General features: G+C 59.4%; 2 protein-coding genes across 6 annotated transcripts; both read left to right on the plus strand.

Moving 5' to 3' along the window:
• Positions 1-384: 384 nt before the first annotated feature.
• Positions 385-3,399, plus strand: CPLANE2 (ciliogenesis and planar polarity effector complex subunit 2). 5 transcript variants are annotated; one of them, XM_068171810.1, is made up of 6 exons: positions 385-419; positions 1,080-1,194; positions 1,264-1,416; positions 1,865-1,989; positions 2,080-2,219; positions 3,123-3,387. In XM_068171810.1, the coding sequence occupies exons 2-6, from the start codon at positions 1,092-1,094 to the stop codon at positions 3,349-3,351; spliced, it is 750 nt and encodes a 249-aa protein (XP_068027911.1). In that variant the 5' UTR covers positions 385-419; positions 1,080-1,091; the 3' UTR covers positions 3,352-3,387. The 5 variants fall into 5 exon arrangements, with proteins under 5 accessions (XP_068027911.1, XP_068027910.1, XP_068027912.1 ...); XM_068171809.1 differs by having other exon boundaries at positions 390-419; positions 1,057-1,194; positions 3,123-3,386; XM_068171811.1 differs by lacking the exon at positions 385-419 and adding an exon at positions 446-464.
• A 1,525-nt stretch (positions 3,400-4,924) lies between these two features.
• EPHA2 (EPH receptor A2) lies at positions 4,925-16,810 on the plus strand. The gene is made up of 17 exons (XM_068171812.1): positions 4,925-5,346; positions 8,084-8,151; positions 8,645-9,308; positions 9,957-10,112; positions 10,208-10,540; positions 10,655-10,779; positions 11,120-11,279; positions 11,394-11,493; positions 11,608-11,663; positions 11,745-11,870; positions 11,953-12,135; positions 12,723-12,784; positions 12,893-13,102; positions 13,357-13,506; positions 13,731-13,924; positions 15,010-15,165; positions 16,160-16,810. The coding sequence occupies exons 1-17, from the start codon at positions 5,277-5,279 to the stop codon at positions 16,263-16,265; spliced, it is 2,919 nt and encodes a 972-aa protein (XP_068027913.1). The 5' UTR covers positions 4,925-5,276; the 3' UTR covers positions 16,266-16,810.
• The last annotated feature ends 1,041 nt before the right edge of the window (positions 16,811-17,851 follow it).

Genomic DNA, 17,851 nt, shown 5'->3' on the forward strand with positions numbered 1-17,851 from the left:
GACTCCAAATCCTGCCAGTGCTGGGAACTGGGGATCCCACAGCCTGTTGGAGATGGGAATTGGGGATGGGGATCCTAGGGCCTGCTGCGGCTGGAAATTGGGACTCCAAGTCCTGCCAGTGTGGGAGATGCTGGAGCCCAAAGCATTCCAGTGTCAGTGATGATGAGTGAGGGCTCCAAAGCCTGGAAAAACTGGAGGTTGGGAACTCCAGATCCCGCCAGTGCTGGGAGCTGGGGATGGAGACCCCCAGATCATTCCAGTGTCAGTAATTTGGGATGGGGACCCCCCAAAATCCGCAGGGCCGGGGTCACTCCACGTGTCGCCACAGCTCACCGCGCATGCGCAGCTGTAATCGGGCGTGGTCTCGACAACGGCACGCCCCTTTTCGTGACGTCACGGCGAGGCGGAAGCGGCCTCAGGTGAGCGGCGGGGCCGCGTCTTAAAGGGCCCGCGCGGGAAAATTGGTGTGAGGGGCAAGGCACGGGGGGGTCTGGGGGGCAGCGGGTCCTGGGGGGGGACAGGGGGCTGGGTCCCCCCCTTCGAAATGCTGTGGGGGCACGGGGGCAGCACAGACCCCGCGGAGGGGGCAGGGACTCCGTGTGGGGCTGAGGGACGCCCTGGGAGGACGAGGGACACTGAGGGGGGCAGGGACCCCAGGGGTGGGGGGACTGTGGTGGGGTACTGGGGTGGCAGGGGGGCATAGAGACCCCCATGGTGGGGTCGGGAACCCATGGGAAGGTGGTGGGACCCCGTGGAGGGGCGCAGGGACCTCAGAGAGGGCTTTGGGACCCCAGAGAGGGGTCAGCGACCCCATGGGAGGATGCAGGGACTCCACAGGGAGGGCACAGACCCCATGGAAGGGGTGAGGCACCCCACAGTGGGGTGTCAGAGACCCCAGGGGTGGTTCTGGGGACCCCATGGGTGGATGCTGGGATGCAGGAGGTTGTTTTAGGGACCCGATGGAGGATTTAGGCACCCTGGGGAGGGTGCCTGGACCGTGGGGTGGGGTCAGGAGGGGACCCCAAAGCTGCGGATGCAGTGACCCCATGGGGGTAGGGGGGCTCCTCCCTGTCCCCCAGGTTCGGGGGCCCATGGCAGAGCAGCACTGGGCGCTGGAGCCGGGCTGGCTCCTGTCCCCCGCCGGCCGCCCCTACCTGGACTCCATCCTGCACAAGAACCAGCGGAGAATGTTCGGTGCGTGCCCCCCCCTGCGCCCCCCAGCCGGGGTCTCAGCCCCCGGAATGAGTCTGAGCCCCTCCCCAGGTCTGCTGGAGCGCCCGGCGCTGCCGCCCGCGCTGGCTGTCCCCACTGTCACCTACAAACTCTTCCTGGCGGGCAGGAGCGGCGTCGGCAAGACAGCGCTGGTGGCCTGGCTGGGGGGGACCCCCGCGCCCCCCGCCCACCACGAGACCCTGGGTACGGCCGGGGGGGACCCGGGGGTGGCAGCCCCGCTGTCCCCGCAGGCATCGAGGCCACCTCGGCCACCTCGAGACCCTGGGTACGGCCAGGGTGGGGCCCGGGGGTGACAGTCCCGCTGTCCCCGCAGGCATCGAGGCCACCTCGGCCACCTCGAGACCCTGGGTACGGCCAGGGTGGGGCCCGGGGGTGGCAGTCCCGCTGTCCCCGCAGGCATCGAGGCCACCTCGGCCACCTCGAGACCCTGGTACGGCCAGGGTGGGGCCCGGGGGTGGCAGTCCCGCTGTCCCCGCAGGCATCGAGGCCACCTCGGCCACCTCGAGACCCTGGGTACGGCCGGGGGGGACCCGGGGGTGGCAGTCCCGCTGTCCCCGCAGGCATCGAGGCCACCTCGGCCACCACAAGACCCTGGTGGGGCCTGGGGGTGACAGTCCCGCTGTCCCCGCAGGCATCGAGGCCACCACGGTGTTCTGGCCGGCCAAGCCCCGCGGCAGCGGCCGCCCGGTCCTGTTCCAGCTGCAGCTCTGGGACTGCGGGGACGGAGCGCTCCGGAAGTTCGAGCACCTGCTGCCCGTGAGCGGGGGACGCGCTTTGGGGTGGGGGACGCGTTTTGGGGCGGGGGACACCCCCAGGACCCCGCGGTGAGGGGTGTCCCGTGCCCAGGCCTGTAAGGAGGAGGCGGACGCCGCCCTGTTCCTGTTCTCCTTCACGGACCGCGCGTCCTTCGAGGAGCTGCCGGCGCTCATGGGCCGCGTGCTGGACCCCGAGGACCGCCACCTCGTCAGGGTGGTCGTGGGCACCAAGTATCCTTTTGAGGGGTCCCCAAAAGTCACCCCATGGCGGGGGCATTGCACCCCCGGGGCTCTCAGCGCTTGGCATCACAGGCGCCGAGAATGGGCACACCTCATTGCACCGATGGATTCCCGACCCCTGCTGATTTTATCGGGGTTTTGGGGTTTTTCAGGTGTTCCTTCAACCCCCCCTCCCACTCCACCCCAAAACGGGTTCGCACCCCCAGATTTCTCAGCATTTGGTATGTCTGCAGGCTGAGAATGTGCACAAATCATGACACTGATGGGTTCACAGCTCCTGCTTATTTTTAGGCGGTTTTGCTGCCCTAAAGGAGATTTTCAGGGTGTTGGTGTCTCCCTTGACCCTGTGTCCCCCCCCTAGTCAGGTTTGCACCCCCAGATTTCAAACCACTCAATACCTCGTTAGGCTGAGAACGTGAATACACCGATGGGTCCTCAACTCCCACTGATTTTTAGGGGATTTGGGGGTGTTTCTTTGGGTCACAGCTCCCACTTATTTTCAAGGGGATTTGGGGGGGATTTCCCGTGTCTCCCTTGACCCTGTGTCCCCCCCACAGTCAGGTTTGCACCCCCAGATTTCTCAGCACTTGTTATCTCAGCAGGCCAAGAACGTTCAACACTTCATTGCACCAATGGATTCACATTCCCCATTTCTCTTTAGGCGTTTTTGGGGAGATTTTTCGGGGTGTTGGTGTCTCCTTTGGACCCCGTGTCCCCCCCAACAATCAGGTTTGCACCCCCAGATTTCCAACCACTCAGTCCCTGGGCAGGCAGAGAACACTCCCACCTGGTTACACCGATGGGTTCACAACTCCCGATGAATCTCGGGTGCTTTTGGGGGATTTTCCGGGGCGTTGCTGTTTCCCTTGACCCTGTGTCCCCTCCCCACCCCAGATTCGACCTGGCCGCACACGCGGCCGTGACGGAGGGGGACGTGCGGGCCTTCGAGGGGACGCAGGGGCTGCGGGTGCTGCGGGCGGGGGGAGCCGCGGGGGCCGGCGGGGCGCGGGCGGGGCTGGCCCGGGTCGCCCCCGTCCTGGACGCTCTGGTCGAAGAGCTCTGGCGGCGCGACCAAGTGACCGCCGGCGTCACCCCGGGGGACACGGGGGACACCCCCACATGAACCCCCTCTTGTGGGGGGGGTTGTGGGCGTGGGAGGGATAAAGGCGTTCTTTAGTTAAAATCAGCGATTTTCTATGAAAAAGATCATGGGTGGCCTGACTTGTCCGATTTGGGGGTGGGGGTTTGAGGTGACGGGTACTGGGGATTTGGGGTAATGAAGATTTGGGAGTACTGGGGGATGTGGGGTGCAATGGGATCATCAGGAGGCGGGTGCTGCAGGATTTGGGGTGCTGCAGATCCTGGGGGATTTGAATTTCAGTGGGATCATGGAATGGGGGTGCTGCAGGATTTGGGGTGCTGCAGATCCTGGGGGATTTGAATTTCAGTGGGATCATGGAATGGGGGTGCTGCAGGATTTGGGGTGCTGCAGATCCTGGGGAATTTGAATTTCAGTGGGATCATGGAATGGGGGTGCTGCAGGATTTGGGGTGCTGCAGATCGTGGGGGATTTGAATTTCAGTGGGACCATGGAATGGGGGTGCTGCAGGATTTGGGGTGCTGCAGATCCTGGGGGATTTGAATTTCAGTGGGACCATGGAATGGGGGTGCTGCAGGATTTGGGGTGCTGCAGGTGCACTGGGATGTGGGGTGCACTGGGATCCTGGGGATGGAGGTGCTGCACGATTTGGGGTGCTGCAGGTGCCGGGGGCTCTGGGTTTCAACGGGATCATGGAATGGGGTGCTGGGCCTATTGGCAGATTTGGGGTGTTGTGGATCCTGGGGGTTCTGGGTGCTGTGTGGTGTTGGGGGATGTGGCTGCAGAGGGATTATGGGAACAGGGGTGCAGAATTTAGAGTGCTGTGGGATTTGAGTTGCTTTGGGGTCCTGGGGGATTTGTGGTGCTAGAGGTGAAGGGATTGGGGTGCCGTGGGTGCTACAGAGGTTGGGGGTGCTGTGGGATTTGGGGCGCCATGGGTGATGGGATTTACAGTGCTGTAGGATTTGGGGTGCTGTGGCTGATGGGATTTATGGTGCTGTGGGATTTGGGCTGCTGTGGGATTTGGGCTGCTGTGGCTGATGGGATTTGGGGTGCTGTGGGATTTAGGGTGCTATGGGTGATGGGATTTGGGGTGCTACGGGATTTGGGGTGCTGTGGGATTTACAGTGCTGTGGGTGATGGGATTTGGGGTGCTGTGGGATTTGGGGTGCTGTGGGATTTAGGGTGCTATGGGTGATGGGATTTGGGGTGCTACGGGATTTGGGGTGCTGTGGGATTTAGGGTGCTGTGGGTGATGGGATTTGGGGTGCTACGGGATTTGGGGTGCTGTGGGTGATGGGATTTGGGGTGCTGTGGGATTTCGGGTGCTGTGGGATTTGGGGTGCTACGGGATTTGGGGTGCTGTGGGTGATCGAATTTGGGGTGCTGCGGGATGCTGAGGACGGTGGAGCTGAGGATTTGAGGCGCTGGGGCCCGAGGGGGCCGGGCAGCCCCCCCAGGCCGGTCGCCCCCAAGCCCCCCAGTATCGAACTGGTGGGTGGGGGGCGTGGCCGGTAGTAACTGCGTGGCCCCGCCCCCTGCGGCCATTGGCTGCCGCCCCCGCGCCCTTCCCACGCCGATTCATGAATGAAAGGGGAGGGGGCGGGAGGGGGGACTCGCTCACCCCTTCGGGGCCGGGCCCGGGGGGTCCCCGCGGGGCTTCGGGACCCCCGAACCCCCTCCAGGGCCGTACCCCACCTTGAGAGGGCTCCCACACTCCCCTCCCCTCCACCCCGTCGCGTCCCACCCTGGGGCCGGCGCTCTCCCAGTGCCGTACTGGTGCGTACTGGGAGCGGCTCCTGTCCCTTTAAGAGCGGGCGTGGCCGGTGACGTCAGCGGGGCATGAATGAACAGGAGCGGGCGCGCGGCCCCGCACCCCACACCCCCCGCACTCCCCGCGGGGCCGCCGCTCGTGGGGCGCGCCCGGGACCCCCCAAAACCGCCCCGCCATGGCGGGCAGCCCCCCGGCCCTCACCCTCCTCCTCCTCACCGCCCTCAGCCCCCTGGCCGCCGAGGAAGGTGAGTCCCCACTTCTTTTTTTTTTTTTAGTTGGGGAGCACCCCGAAACTCCTTATTGCGGACACCCCCAAGGGTGGGGTGGTTTTGGGGTAAATTCGGGTGGTTTGGGGGGAGCTGAGGAACCTGGGAGCGCTCTGAGGGTAAAGGGTGATGTGGGTTCCCCCTTCCCCCCCAGCAGTTTGGGGTGCGGTGGGGAAGCCGCAGGTGCCGGAGCGCGTTTTGGTGGGGGAAAAGGTTAAAATTAAGGGAAAAGTTGTAATGAGGTGGGAGAAATTTGAATGAAAAGGGGAAAAGTCAAATTAAAGGGCGAAAGTTAAAGTAAGGAGGGGGGAGTTGAAAAGGTGTATGTGGGAATCAAAATACGGGGGGTCTAGCTAAAATGGGGGGACAACTAGAATAGAGGAGAAAGAAATTTAAATGGGGAGAAAAAAAAGCTAAAATGAGGGGGAAACCAAGAGTTTGGGGCAACTTTTCCCATGCCGAGCGTCCAACCGATGCATCGGGGCCGGGTCCAGCCGGGAGCCCCCAAAAGAGGCTGGCAGAGGGGTGAAGGTGGGGGGGTTTAAAAAATAAACCCCCCAAAAAGGGGAAAATCACCTTAAAATGGAGCGTTTCCCTTGGGTGGTGCAGGGTCGGGTAGGATCCGGCCGGAGAGCTGGAAAACAATGTCAGGAAAATCCCAAAAAATTGCTGGGAACAAACAAGCAGCGTCTCGGCCTCCACCTCGCAACCCTTCCCCCAGTGATTTTGGGGCTTAGTTTGGGAGGGTTGGGCAAAAGAAAAGGGGGAAATTCACTTTTTCGTGTACACCTGGAATTTTTTTAGGGTTGAGTTTCTATAAACTCTGTCTGACGGCTTTAATCCGTCACTTTTTGAGGGTAAGGTGGAAGAATCCAGCCCCAAATGCAAATAAATCAGAGGTTGGGATGGAAAATACTCCCTGAAAACTAAAAACGGGGTAAAAAACCCTAAAAGGAGGAATTTTGGAAGTGCTGGGGGGACAGCAGAGGGGTGACCCTGTGGCAGCTGTGGGATTTGGGGTGTGTTCCCAAAGTGCTGTTTCACGGGAGGGAATGTTGGGATTTGAGGTTTTAAAAGTGCGTGGGGGGAAAGGGAAAGTGATGGGAGAGTGGTGGGATTTGGGGATTTTGGGGGGATTGGTTCCCCTCGGTGAGATCCAGTGGGATTTGGGGTGAGCTGAGGTGGGGAGGCAGTTAAAAAGGAGGGAATGGAGCGGGATTGGGACTGGGGTGGGATCAATTTTGGGTTATGGTTGGGGTTCAGATTGAGATTAAAGAGGAGATGAGGTTGGGATGAGGATGGAGAGGGGATGGGTTTCATTTTGGGATTGGGATTCTCGTTAAAGTTCAGATGGGGATGAGATTGTGGAGGGGATGGGATTGGGGTTCACTTTGGGAATGGGATGGGATTCGGATTCAGGTTCAGACAAAGATTGGGATCGGGACGGGGTTGGGGCAGGGCAGGGGACAGGGACAACGATGCAGCCGGAATGGGATTGGGACGGGGGTGCCGCACCGGAGCGCGGGGTGGTGATAGGGTTGGTGGCCACATCACGGTGGCACTGGCGGTGGGGGCGGCCGTGGCCGGGTGACGAAGGCGACGGAGAATTTGATGATGATGATGGTGGTGGTGGCGGCGGTGGGTACAGGTGACTCCCGGGACGGGGCTGCGGCTCCGGCGCTGTCCCTCGAGCTCCAGCGGCTGCTGCGCCCCTGGAGCAGCCCCAACCCCGGGACTGTCCCCAGAGCCAGCCCCGGGGGCACCGGCAGGGAACCCCCGCCCGCTCCGGCTCTGGCTCCGGCAGCTTTCCGCTCTCCGGAGGTTCGCGGGGGGGATTTCCAGCCTCAGGAAAACCGGGATATCCGCCCCGGCATCCTTCCTGACCCCGGGCACGGCGCGGGGGGGATGCTGCAGCCACCCGCGTCCCCCCCGGAAGGTTTTGGGGTCCCTCCCAGACTTGACCCTCCCGGGACACGCCACGAGCCCGTCCGCGCTCAGCCGTGGGAGCTGGGGGGGCCCATCCGTCCCGAAATTGCCCCGTCCCGCCGGACCCATCTCGCCGCTGAACCCGGGCGTCCAGGCACATTCCTGGGGGGTGATTCACCGGGGGGCCCCGCTCCCTCCCCGGCCTCCTCTTCCTCCTCTTCCTCTCCCGGCGCTGGATCCGGCCGCCGCCCTCGGCGTGCCAGGGCAGGTCCCGCCGGGCCCCGCGGCTTCCCCGCCTCTGGGGCGGCCCCAGGGGGCTTCGTCCAGCGGAATTTGCCGGGAACGGGGGGATCGGTGGGTCCAGGGGACACCGCTGGGGCCTGGGACTGTTTGGAGGTCCTGGAGAAGTCTGTGGGAATGGGGTGGGTCCGTGGGTCTTGAGGACATCCATGGAACCTCCTGGCATCTGTGGTTCCAGGGATATCTGTGAGTGCCCAGGACATCCAGGGGTCCTGGTGGGATATCCGGGGATGGATGCACAGGTCCAGGGATATCCGTGGGTCCCAGGGATATCTGTGGGTGCCCACGACATCCATGATTTTTTGAGGACATCTGTGGGTCCCCAGGAGTGTTTGCACATCCGAGGGACTTCCAAGGGGATGTCTGTGGGTCCTGGAGGACAGACATCCAAGGGCCAGAGGGGTGTATTGGTGGCACCTGCAGGTCCTGAGGCCATCCGTGGGTCCTGGTGGCATCTGCTGATGCCCCTGTCCTCTCTCCTCTCACACAGTGGTGCTGCTGGACTTCGCCAAGGCACACGGGGAGCTGGGCTGGCTCACCCATCCCTACGGAAAAGGGGTGAGCACCCATGGATCCGGGATGGGGAATGGGGACCTCTCCATGGGGAATGGGGACAGCCATGGGGAGCTCCATGGGGATGGGGACAAGGACATCTTTGGGGACCTTCACAGGAATGGGGATGAGGACATCCATGGGGATGGAGAATGGGGACCTCCATGGGAATAGAGACATCCATGGGAATGGGGACAGGAGCATCCACAGGGAGGGACCTCCACAGGAACATCCCTCGGTCATGAGGATCTCTATGGGCATGGGGCCAGGGACACCCATGGCGATGGAGACCTCCACTGGAATTAGGCTGGGGCTCTCCATGGAACCAGTAACATCCATGGGGACGGACGTGGGGACATCCTTGGGGTTGGAGACCTCTGGGATGTGCCTGGGGACCTCCATGGGGATGGGGACAGGGGGAACGAGATGAGGACGAGCCCATCCCTGGGGACAGTGCCTCAGTTCCCCGCCATAGCCCTGTCTCTGTCTCCGGGGACAGTGGGACCAGCTGCAGAACGTCCTCAACGACTCCCTGATCTACATGTACTCCGTGTGCAACGTCATGGAGGGCGAGCAGGAGAACTGGCTCCGCACCAACTGGATCTACCGCGGCGTGGCCCAGCGCATCTTCATCGAGCTGCAGTTCACCGTGCGAGACTGCAACAGCTTCCCCATGGCGGGCGGAGGCTCCTGCAAGGAGACCTTCAACCTCTACTACGCCGAGTCCGACGTGGATTACGGCACCAACTTCCAGAAGCGGCAGTTCAGGAAGATCGACACCATCGCTCCGGACGAGATCACCGTGCAGGAGGATTTCACCGCCCGCAACGTGAAGCTCAACGTGGAGGTGCGGTCGGTGGGGCCGCTCCGCAGGAAGGGTTTCTACCTGGCCTTCCAGGACCTGGGCGCCTGCGTGGCGCTGCTCTCCGTGCGTGTCTACTACAAGCGGTGCCCGGCCGTGGTGCGGGGCATGGCGCGGTTCCCGGAGACCGTGGCCGGCGCCGACTCGCAGACCTTGGCCGAGGTGCGGGGCTCGTGCGTGGCCGAGGCGGTGGCCGAGCAGGCGCCGGCCCTGCACTGCAACGCCGACGGCGAGTGGCTCGTGCCCATCGGGGAGTGCCTGTGCCGGGCCGGCTTCCAGAGCCTGGGAGACACCTGCCAAGGTATGGACTGGGCTAAGCTGAGGGGGTGTCTGAGGATGGGCCAGCTTGGTGTGTGCCTGGGGCGGGGTGGGAGGGAAGAGGATTGACCCCAAAATTCCCAGTCCTGGATCCTCAGCCTTGAGTGGAGTGTGGAAGGACTCAGCTGGGAGAAAGGTGGGGCAGTGACTGCAAAAATGAGGTGAAATGCCCTAAAAATTCCCAAATTTGAGTTGGAGAAATGAGGTTTTGGCTCCAAAATTCCCAGCCCTGGATCCCCATCTTTCAGCATCACCAGTGTAGTAAGAGCTCAGACACATAAAGGGTGGGCTGGGGGTATCCCAATAAAGTAGCAGCTGCAAAATAAGATTAAATACCCTAAAATTCCCCATTTGAGCTGGAGAAATGAGATGTTGGACCCAAAATTCCCTATCCTGTATCATTCCCCTGCAGCATCACTCATGCAGTGAGTGCAACAGGGCTCAGCCAGGAGGGGGGTGGTTTTGGTGGGGGTTCCCCAATAATAAAGAAACAGGAAAATGAGGCAAACCCCCGTGAACATCTCCCTGGGTGCTTGGAGGTGCTTCCCCCCCACCTGCCAGGTGCTGATCCCACGGATGGCAAACAGGATTTGTGATCTCACGAGTGTCACTCTGTGTGTCCCCCCCACAGCTTGTCCCCCTGGCACCTTCAAGGCTGCGGTGTCCTCGGGGGGCTGCCAGCCCTGTCCCCCCCACACCCTTCCTGCCCCGGCCGCCGCTGCTGCCTGCCCGTGCGAGGATGGATTTTTCCGGGCCCCTGAGGATCCTCTGGAGCATCCCTGCACCCGTAAGTCACCTCCGGAGGGGGGACACCACAGTGTCACCTCGCTGAGGTGACACGACACCGCCCTGTCCCCTTACCCTGCCCTGTGTCCCCTGCAGGACCCCCCTCGCCCCCCCAGGCTGTCACAGCCCTGGGGCTGGGGGCCGCGGTGCAGCTGCGCTGGGCCCCCCCCGCTGACCCCGGTGGCCGCGAGGACGTCACCTACAGCGTCACCTGCGAGCAGTGCTGGCCCGAGAGCGGCGAGTGCCGGCCCTGCGACGGGGGGGTCCGGTTCTCACAGCCCCCCCGGGGGCTCACGGGGACGGAGGTCACTGTCACCGACCTGGAGCCGCACGTCAACTACACCTTCACCGTGGAGGCCCGCAATGGGGTGTCCCCCTCCAGCCACCAGCGCAGCGTGGCCAGCGCCACCATCAGTGTCAACCAGACAGGTGAGGGGGCATCGGCAGCTCCCACACCTTCCCTCCGTGGTGGGGACACATCTGCAGTGTCCCTGTACCCTGTGGGTCACACCTCAGTGACGTCCTTTTGTGTCCCCATGGCAGAGCCCCCCCGGGTGACATCGGTGAGCCTGGATGGACGGACGGCCACCAGCCTGGTCTTGTCCTGGACGGTGCCACTGCGGCAGCAGAGTCGGGTCTGGAAGTACGAGGTCACTTACAGCAAGAAGGTGACACAGCCTGACACCCTCAAACCCACCCCTCCATCCCTGTCACCTCCATCCCTGTCACTTCCATCCTTGCCCCCAGCTGTGTCACCTCTGGCAATGCAATCTCCATCCACATCATCCATCCATCCTTGCCCTGACCCACATCAGCCCCCCATCCACGCCATTCTTGTCCCCATCCCTGTCACCTCCTTATCCCTGCTCCATCCCTGTCACCTCCTCATCCATGTCACCTCTATCCCTGCCCCATCCATGTCACATCCCCCACATCACCTCCATCTTTGCCCCACCCGTGCCACCGCTCCCTGCATGTCACCCTAATGTCACCCTGCCGTGTCCCCAGGTGGATGAGAACAGCTACTCGGTGCTGCGCTGCGAGGGCACCTCTGTCACCCTGCCCAAACTGTCCCCAGGCACTGCCTACGTGGTTCGGGTCCAGGCTCTCACCGCTGATGGCCATGGGGCCTTCAGCCCCCAGCACGAGTTCGAGACCCTGCCCGAGGGTGAGGAGGGGCTCCAGGGGGTGTCAGGAGTGCGGGCTGGGGCCTCCAGGGGGTGTCAGGAGTGCGGGGTGGGGCCTCCCGGGGGTGCAGGGCTCACCTGGATGGTCCCCACAGGTTCCGAGGCCATGGCATCGACCACCGTCATCGCTGGCAGCATCGCTGGCGTCGTCTTTGTTGTCCTCCTCTTGGTCATTCTCCTCTACGTCCTCCGGCGGTAAGGGGACAATCCCCCTCCCCGAGACCCCCAAAAAACCCCAAAATGTCGTTGTCCCACCACCAAATATGGGCAAGGGATGATCTTCTGGGACTAAATGCTCCTTTTCTGCAGGAAGAGGAGGTCACGGCCACGCCAATCCGCCGAGGACGTCTACTTCTCCAAGTCAGGTGAACCATGGGACAGTGGGATCAACAGGGATGGGCGAGGGGGGGTGACAGGGGTGCTGACTCCCTCCTTGACACCCCCAGACCAGCTGAAGCCCCTCAAGACCTACGTTGACCCCCACACTTATGAAGACCCCAACCAAGCCATGCTCAAGTTCACCACCGAGATCCCTCCATCCTTCATCACCCGCCAGAAGGTCATCGGCGCCGGTGCGTGGCTTTGTCCCCCCAGAGACACCCCGAAATCGGGGTGGGACAGGGGGGCTAAGGATGCCCACGTTTTTTGGAGCAGGTGAATTTGGGGAGGTGTACAAGGGCACCCTGAAGCGCGGCCGGAAGGAGGTGCCGGTGGCCATCAAGACATTGAAGGTGGGGTACACGGAGAAGCAGCGCGTGGACTTCCTGAGCGAAGCCACCATCATGGGACAGTTCTGCCACCACAACATCATCCGCCTCGAGGGCGTTGTCTCCAAGTGTGAGTGGCCTCTATGTCCTGTCCCCCCCCAAAAAAACACCCCAATTTCCCAGCAAAACACCCCAAAAAAGCGATACAAAACCAGGATGTTCCTATAGAGCAACAGCGCAAAGGGGAATATGGGGGACTTGGGTCTTTTTGGGGGATGAGGTTGGGGATTTTTTTGGGGAGGGAATTCAGGTTTATTTGGAAGGTTTTACAGGGAGCTTAGGGGATTTTTGGAGGAGTTGGGGGAGTTATTTTGGGGTTTTGGCTGTTGTGGTTTATTGGAGTCTGTAAGGGGGTCGAAACTTTTTTGTTTTTCTGAGAATGTTTAATAGAGGTGATTTTTGGGGGAGTCAGGGGTCTGGGGTTTTTGGGGAAATTGGGAGGGTTTGGCTTTTTGGGGGTGGTTGGGGTTTTTTGCAATTTTTGAGGGGTTTGGGTTGTTCTGGGGTGTTGGGTTTTTTTGAGGGGCATTTGGGGATTTAAGAATTTTGGGAGGGTTTGTGGGAGGTTTAGGGATTTTAGGGGGGTCACTTTTTGGGGGGGATTGGAGGGATATTTTTTGGCGTTTTTGCCTATTTTGGGGACTTTCTTTTATACAGACAAGCCCTTCATGATCATCACGGAGTACATGGAGAATGGGGCACTGGATAAATTCCTGAGGGTAGGTGACACGTGGTGGGAACGACCACGGGGTGGTGGAACCTCCAACACCCACCAGAGGAGGTGAGACAACAGGTGGATTCCAGGCTGGATTCTCCCCTTTTCCCAGGAAAAAGAGGGCGAATTTGGCGTCATCCAGCTGGTGGGGATGTTGAGGGGCATTGCTGCTGGCATGAAGTACTTGGCCAACATGAATTACGTCCATCGGGACCTGGCTGCCAGGAACATCCTGGTGAACAGCAACCTGGTGTGCAAAGTGTCTGATTTCGGGCTCTCAAGGGTGCTGGAAGATGACCCTGAAGCCACCTACACCACCAGCGTGAGTGTCACTGCGGCAGGGTGGTGGCCAGGGAGGGGTGGCTGGTTGGCCATGGAAGGGTGGCTCGCTGAGGTGAGGGCATGGTTGGTCTTGTTGGGATGGTTGAACATGGTGGGTGATTGTCCATCACGGTGGCCATGTTGGGTTGGTTGAACATGGTGGGTGATTGTCCATCACGGTGGCCATGTTGGGTTGGTTGAACAAGGTGAGGTGGATTTTTGGGGGTGCAAGGGTTGACCCCAATGTTGCTGTAGGGCGGGAAGATCCCGATCCGTTGGACAGCACCCGAAGCCATCTCCTACCGCAAGTTCACCTCTGCCAGCGACGTCTGGAGCTACGGCATCGTCATGTGGGAGGTGATGTCCTACGGTGAGCGGCCCTACTGGGAGCTCTCCAACCACGAGGTGAGTGCCCACCCTCCACCATCACCACTGTTTTGGGAGACGTTCCAGGCCAGGTGGGACAAGGCTGGGATCAACCTGGGACAGCGGAAGGTGTCCCTGCCCAGGGCAGGGGCTGCAATGAGATGAGCTTTAAAGTCCTTTAACCAAAACCATTCTGGGATTCTGTGAATGAATACCTTTTTTGGGGGGACCATCCCTGACCCTTCTCCTCCTCCTCCTCATAGGTGATGAAGGCCATCAACGAGGGCTTCCGCCTCCCGGCCCCGCTGGACTGTCCCTCGGCCATCTACCAGCTGATGATGCAGTGCTGGCAGCAGGAGCGCTGCCGGCGCCCCAAATTCACCGACATCGTCAGCATCCTCGACAAACTCATCCGCGCCCCCGAGTCCCTCAAGGCACTGGCAGACTTCGACCCTCGGTGAGTGCGGGGAGCACCAGGATGGGGTGGGGGGCAAGAAGAGGGAAGGGGGCAGTTGCCCAGAGCAGCTGTGGCTGCCCCTGGATCCCTGGCAGTGTCCAAGGCCAGGCTGGACAGGGCTTGGAGCAGCCAGGGATAGTGGAAGGTTCCCTGCCCATGGCAGGGGTGGAATGGGATGAGCTTTAAGGTCCCTTCCAACCAAACCAGCCTGGCATTCTCTGATTCTTGCGCATCTTTGCGTCTTCTGTCATTTTTTGCATAATTTTGTTTTCATCTTTGCATTTTGTACATCATTTTTTGCACTCTCGTGTTGGGTTTTGCATCTCTGCACTCCCACGTTGCTTCTGACATCCCCACTTCTGCATCATTTTTTGGTATTTCCCCATGTTCACGTTTCCACTTTTTGCAGTGTTCGTTTTCTGCATCATAATTTCATCATCTCATTTTTGCGTTTATTTTTTGGCATCTTCCCATTTCTACATTGTTTTTCCATTCTTCCATTTTCATATAATTTTTTGCATCCTTCCATTTCTGCAACGTTTTAACCTTCCACATAATTTTTTGCATAATTTCATTTCTACACTATATTTGCATCCTTCCAGTTTTCTCCATTATTTTTTTCACCTTTCCATTTCTGCAGAATTTCTCATCTTTCCGTTTTCACGTTATTTTTTGCATCTTTTCAACCCTGTGTTATTTTCCCATCCTTCCGTTTTCACATCTCTATTTGCCACCCTTTCATTCCTACACCATTTTTGCACCTGTCCATTCCTGCATCATTTTTTGCATTGTTTCATTTCTGCAATATTTCTGTGTCCTTGCCTTTCTGCATTGTTTTTTGCAGCCTCCCATTTTCACTTTTTTTGCCCCTTCCCATTTTCACAGTTTTTTGCACCTTTCGTTTTCACATAATTTTTTTACACCCCTCCACTCCTGCATCATTTTTTGCATCATTTCCTCTCTGCACCATTTTTAAGCCTTTCTTGTTTTTTTTTTACGCCCATCACTTTTCCAGCCTTGCATTTCTGCACCACTTTTTTTGCATCTTTCTAATTTTTGCATCATTTTCCTGCCCGTCTCCGCAGGGTGTCCATCCGGCTGCCCAGCACCAGCGGCTCCGAGGGCGTCCCGTTCCGCTCGGTCCCGGAGTGGCTGGAGTCCATCCGCATGCCCCAGTACACCGAGACCTTCATGGCCTCGGGCTACAGCACCATCGAGAAGGTCCTGCAGATGACCAGCGAGTGAGTCCCTGTCCCCGTGCTGTCCCCTTGATATTCCCAGACTGTCCCCACACCACTCCCCTGCTGTCCCTAGGATGTGTCCCCACGCTGTCCCCATACCCTCCCCTCCAGCTCCCGAGGGACAGGGATGTGCTGGGAACGGAAACCACTTCTGTGGCCTTGGTGGCCTGAGGGACAGGATAAAATTAGATGTTCCCTGGCTGGAGAGGCCGGGATGAGCCGTATCCGTCCATCTGTCCCTTGGGATGAGCCGTGTCCATCCATTCCTTGGGATGAGCCATGTCCGTCCATCCATCCATCCATCCATCCATCCATCCATCCATACCCTGGGATTAGCCAGGTCCATCCATCCATCCATTCCTTGGGATGAGCCATGTCCGTCCATCCATCCATCCATCCCCCAGGATGAGCCATGTCCATCCATCCATCCATCCATCCATCCATCCCCCAGGATGAGCCATGTCCATCCATCCATCCCCCAGGATGAGCCGTGTCCGTCCATCCATCCATCCCCCAGGATGAGCCGTGTCCATCCATCCCTTGGGGTTAGCTATGTCCATCCCTCCATCCCTTGGGATGAGCCGTGTCCATCCATCCCTTGGGGTTAGCTATGTCCATCCATCCATCCATCCATCCATCCATCCCTCCATCCATCCCTCGGGATGAGCTGTGTCCACCCCCCATCCATCCCCACCCCCAGGACGCTGCTCCTGGCTCCCCCCAAGCCCGGCGTGTTCCCGTTTCCGGCTCCAGCCCCGTTCCCCCACTCCTGACTCCGTGTTCCCGTGTTCCCGTTTCCGTCTCCAGCCCCTCCCAGCCCCGTTCCCCCACTCCTGACTCCGTGTTCCCGTGTTCCCGTTTCCGTCTCCAGCCCCTCCCAGCCCCGTTCCCCCACTCCTGACTCCGTGTTCCCGTGTTCCCGTTTCCGTCTCCAGCCCCTCCCAGCCCCGTTCCCCCACTCCTGACTCCGTGTTCCCGTGTTCCCGTTTCCCAGGGACATCAAGCGGATCGGGGTGCGGCTGCCGGGCCACCAGAAGCGCATCGCCTACAGCCTGCTGGGGCTGCAGGAGCAGGCGGGGGCCGGGGGGGCCCCGGGCTGAGCCCAAACCCCCAGAGCACCACATGAACCCCCCCCTCCTCCCCGAGGGGTTTATTTATTATTTCTGTAATTATAAAGGGTTTTTTTATAATGTTATTGATATCGTCCCCACGCCTGGGGATGAAATGGGTGCTGCCCCTTCCCTCCCCCCTAAAAAAAATGGAATTTCAAGCTTGTTTGGAACTGGGGGAGGGATTTTTCTTTTTATTTTCCCCCCACATTTCAAGAAAAAAAGGGCTCAGTTCCAAAGCTGATTTATTTTTGCTTTTTTTCTCCCTATTTATTCCTCTCCCACCGGGTTTTTGGGTGGTTTTTTTCCCCCTTTAACGCTGATCTGCCAGTGTTGCCTTGTATTTTTTAACCTAATTTATTCTATTTTTGTATATTTATTGCGAGAAATTAAAGGTCGTGTCAGGTTTGGGAGAGAAAAAAAGGGGGAAATAAAAAAACCACATCTCAGATGCTTTTTTCCCCCCTTTTTTCATGGATTTATGGGGATTTTTGTGGGGTTTTGAATAAATATATGTGCTTTTTGGTTTTCTAGAATTTTGTGTTTTCTCACTGGTTCACAGAGATTGAGGGAATTTGGGGGGCAAAGAGAGGGGGCTTCACCTAGATTTTAGGGGTTTTAAGGGCATTTCAAGGATTATAAGAGGGTTTTTAAGGGTTTTTAAAGGCGTTTTAAGGACTTTTAAAGGTTTGGGGGAACATTTAAGGGGGAGTTAAGGAGGTTTAAAGTTTTGGGGATTTTTAGGCATTTTAAGGTTTTTGAAGGAGTTATCAGGGTTTGTAAGGGGGGTTAGAGGCTTTAAAGGGGTTTTAAGTTATTTTTTAGGGAGGCTTAATGTTTTTTAAGGGTTTTATTTAGGGATTTTCAGGGGGGGGGTTAAGGGGATTTTAAAAGTGACGGGGTTTAGGTGTTTAATGGGAGTTTAAATGGGTTAAAGAGGATTTTTAAGGGGCTTTAAATGAGTTAGAGAGTGTTTTTTAAGGGCTTTACAGTTTTTTAGGGGGTTATCGGGGATTTTAAGGGGTTTCACACGGCTCCGGGAGCGATTCCCATCCGGGGCCCCTTTCCCCGGCAAAACCCAGGAGGAATTTGGCCTTTTCATCCCCCGCCGCTCCCCCGAAGCCAAAGCCCGGCCGCGCCGGCTGCCCGGAGCCTGCAAATGACTGGGTAGGAAAACGCCGGGAGAAGGGCTTTGACATTTTCTTCTGCCCCAAACCATAATAAGGGACGGGTGGGAGGTGAGGGCGGGCCAGCAGCGTGCTGCGCAGGCCGCGGGTTTGGGGGGTTTTCACCCCGTTTGGGGGCATTTTGGCCCCGTGCGTCTCACGAGTTCGTCGGGCTCAGCCCCGGCGCCGGCCTCGATCGCGGCTCGAAGTCCAACGGTGCCCGGGAGGGGCCGGATCGGGCGGGACACCCCGGGCTGGGCCCTGCAGCCCCCGGTCGCCTGTGTGCCCGGGCGGGGCTCGGCAAGGAGCCCACGGGCTGGGGAAACTGAGGCACGGCGACAGCGGGGCTTTCGGGGTGACGGGCAGGGCTGGGAGTGCTGCCCGCTGACCAGCCACCCCCCCCCGGCGATC

This window comes from Anomalospiza imberbis, chromosome 23 (genome assembly GCF_031753505.1).
Source record: "Anomalospiza imberbis isolate Cuckoo-Finch-1a 21T00152 chromosome 23, ASM3175350v1, whole genome shotgun sequence".
Taxonomy (NCBI): domain Eukaryota; kingdom Metazoa; phylum Chordata; class Aves; order Passeriformes; family Viduidae; genus Anomalospiza; species Anomalospiza imberbis.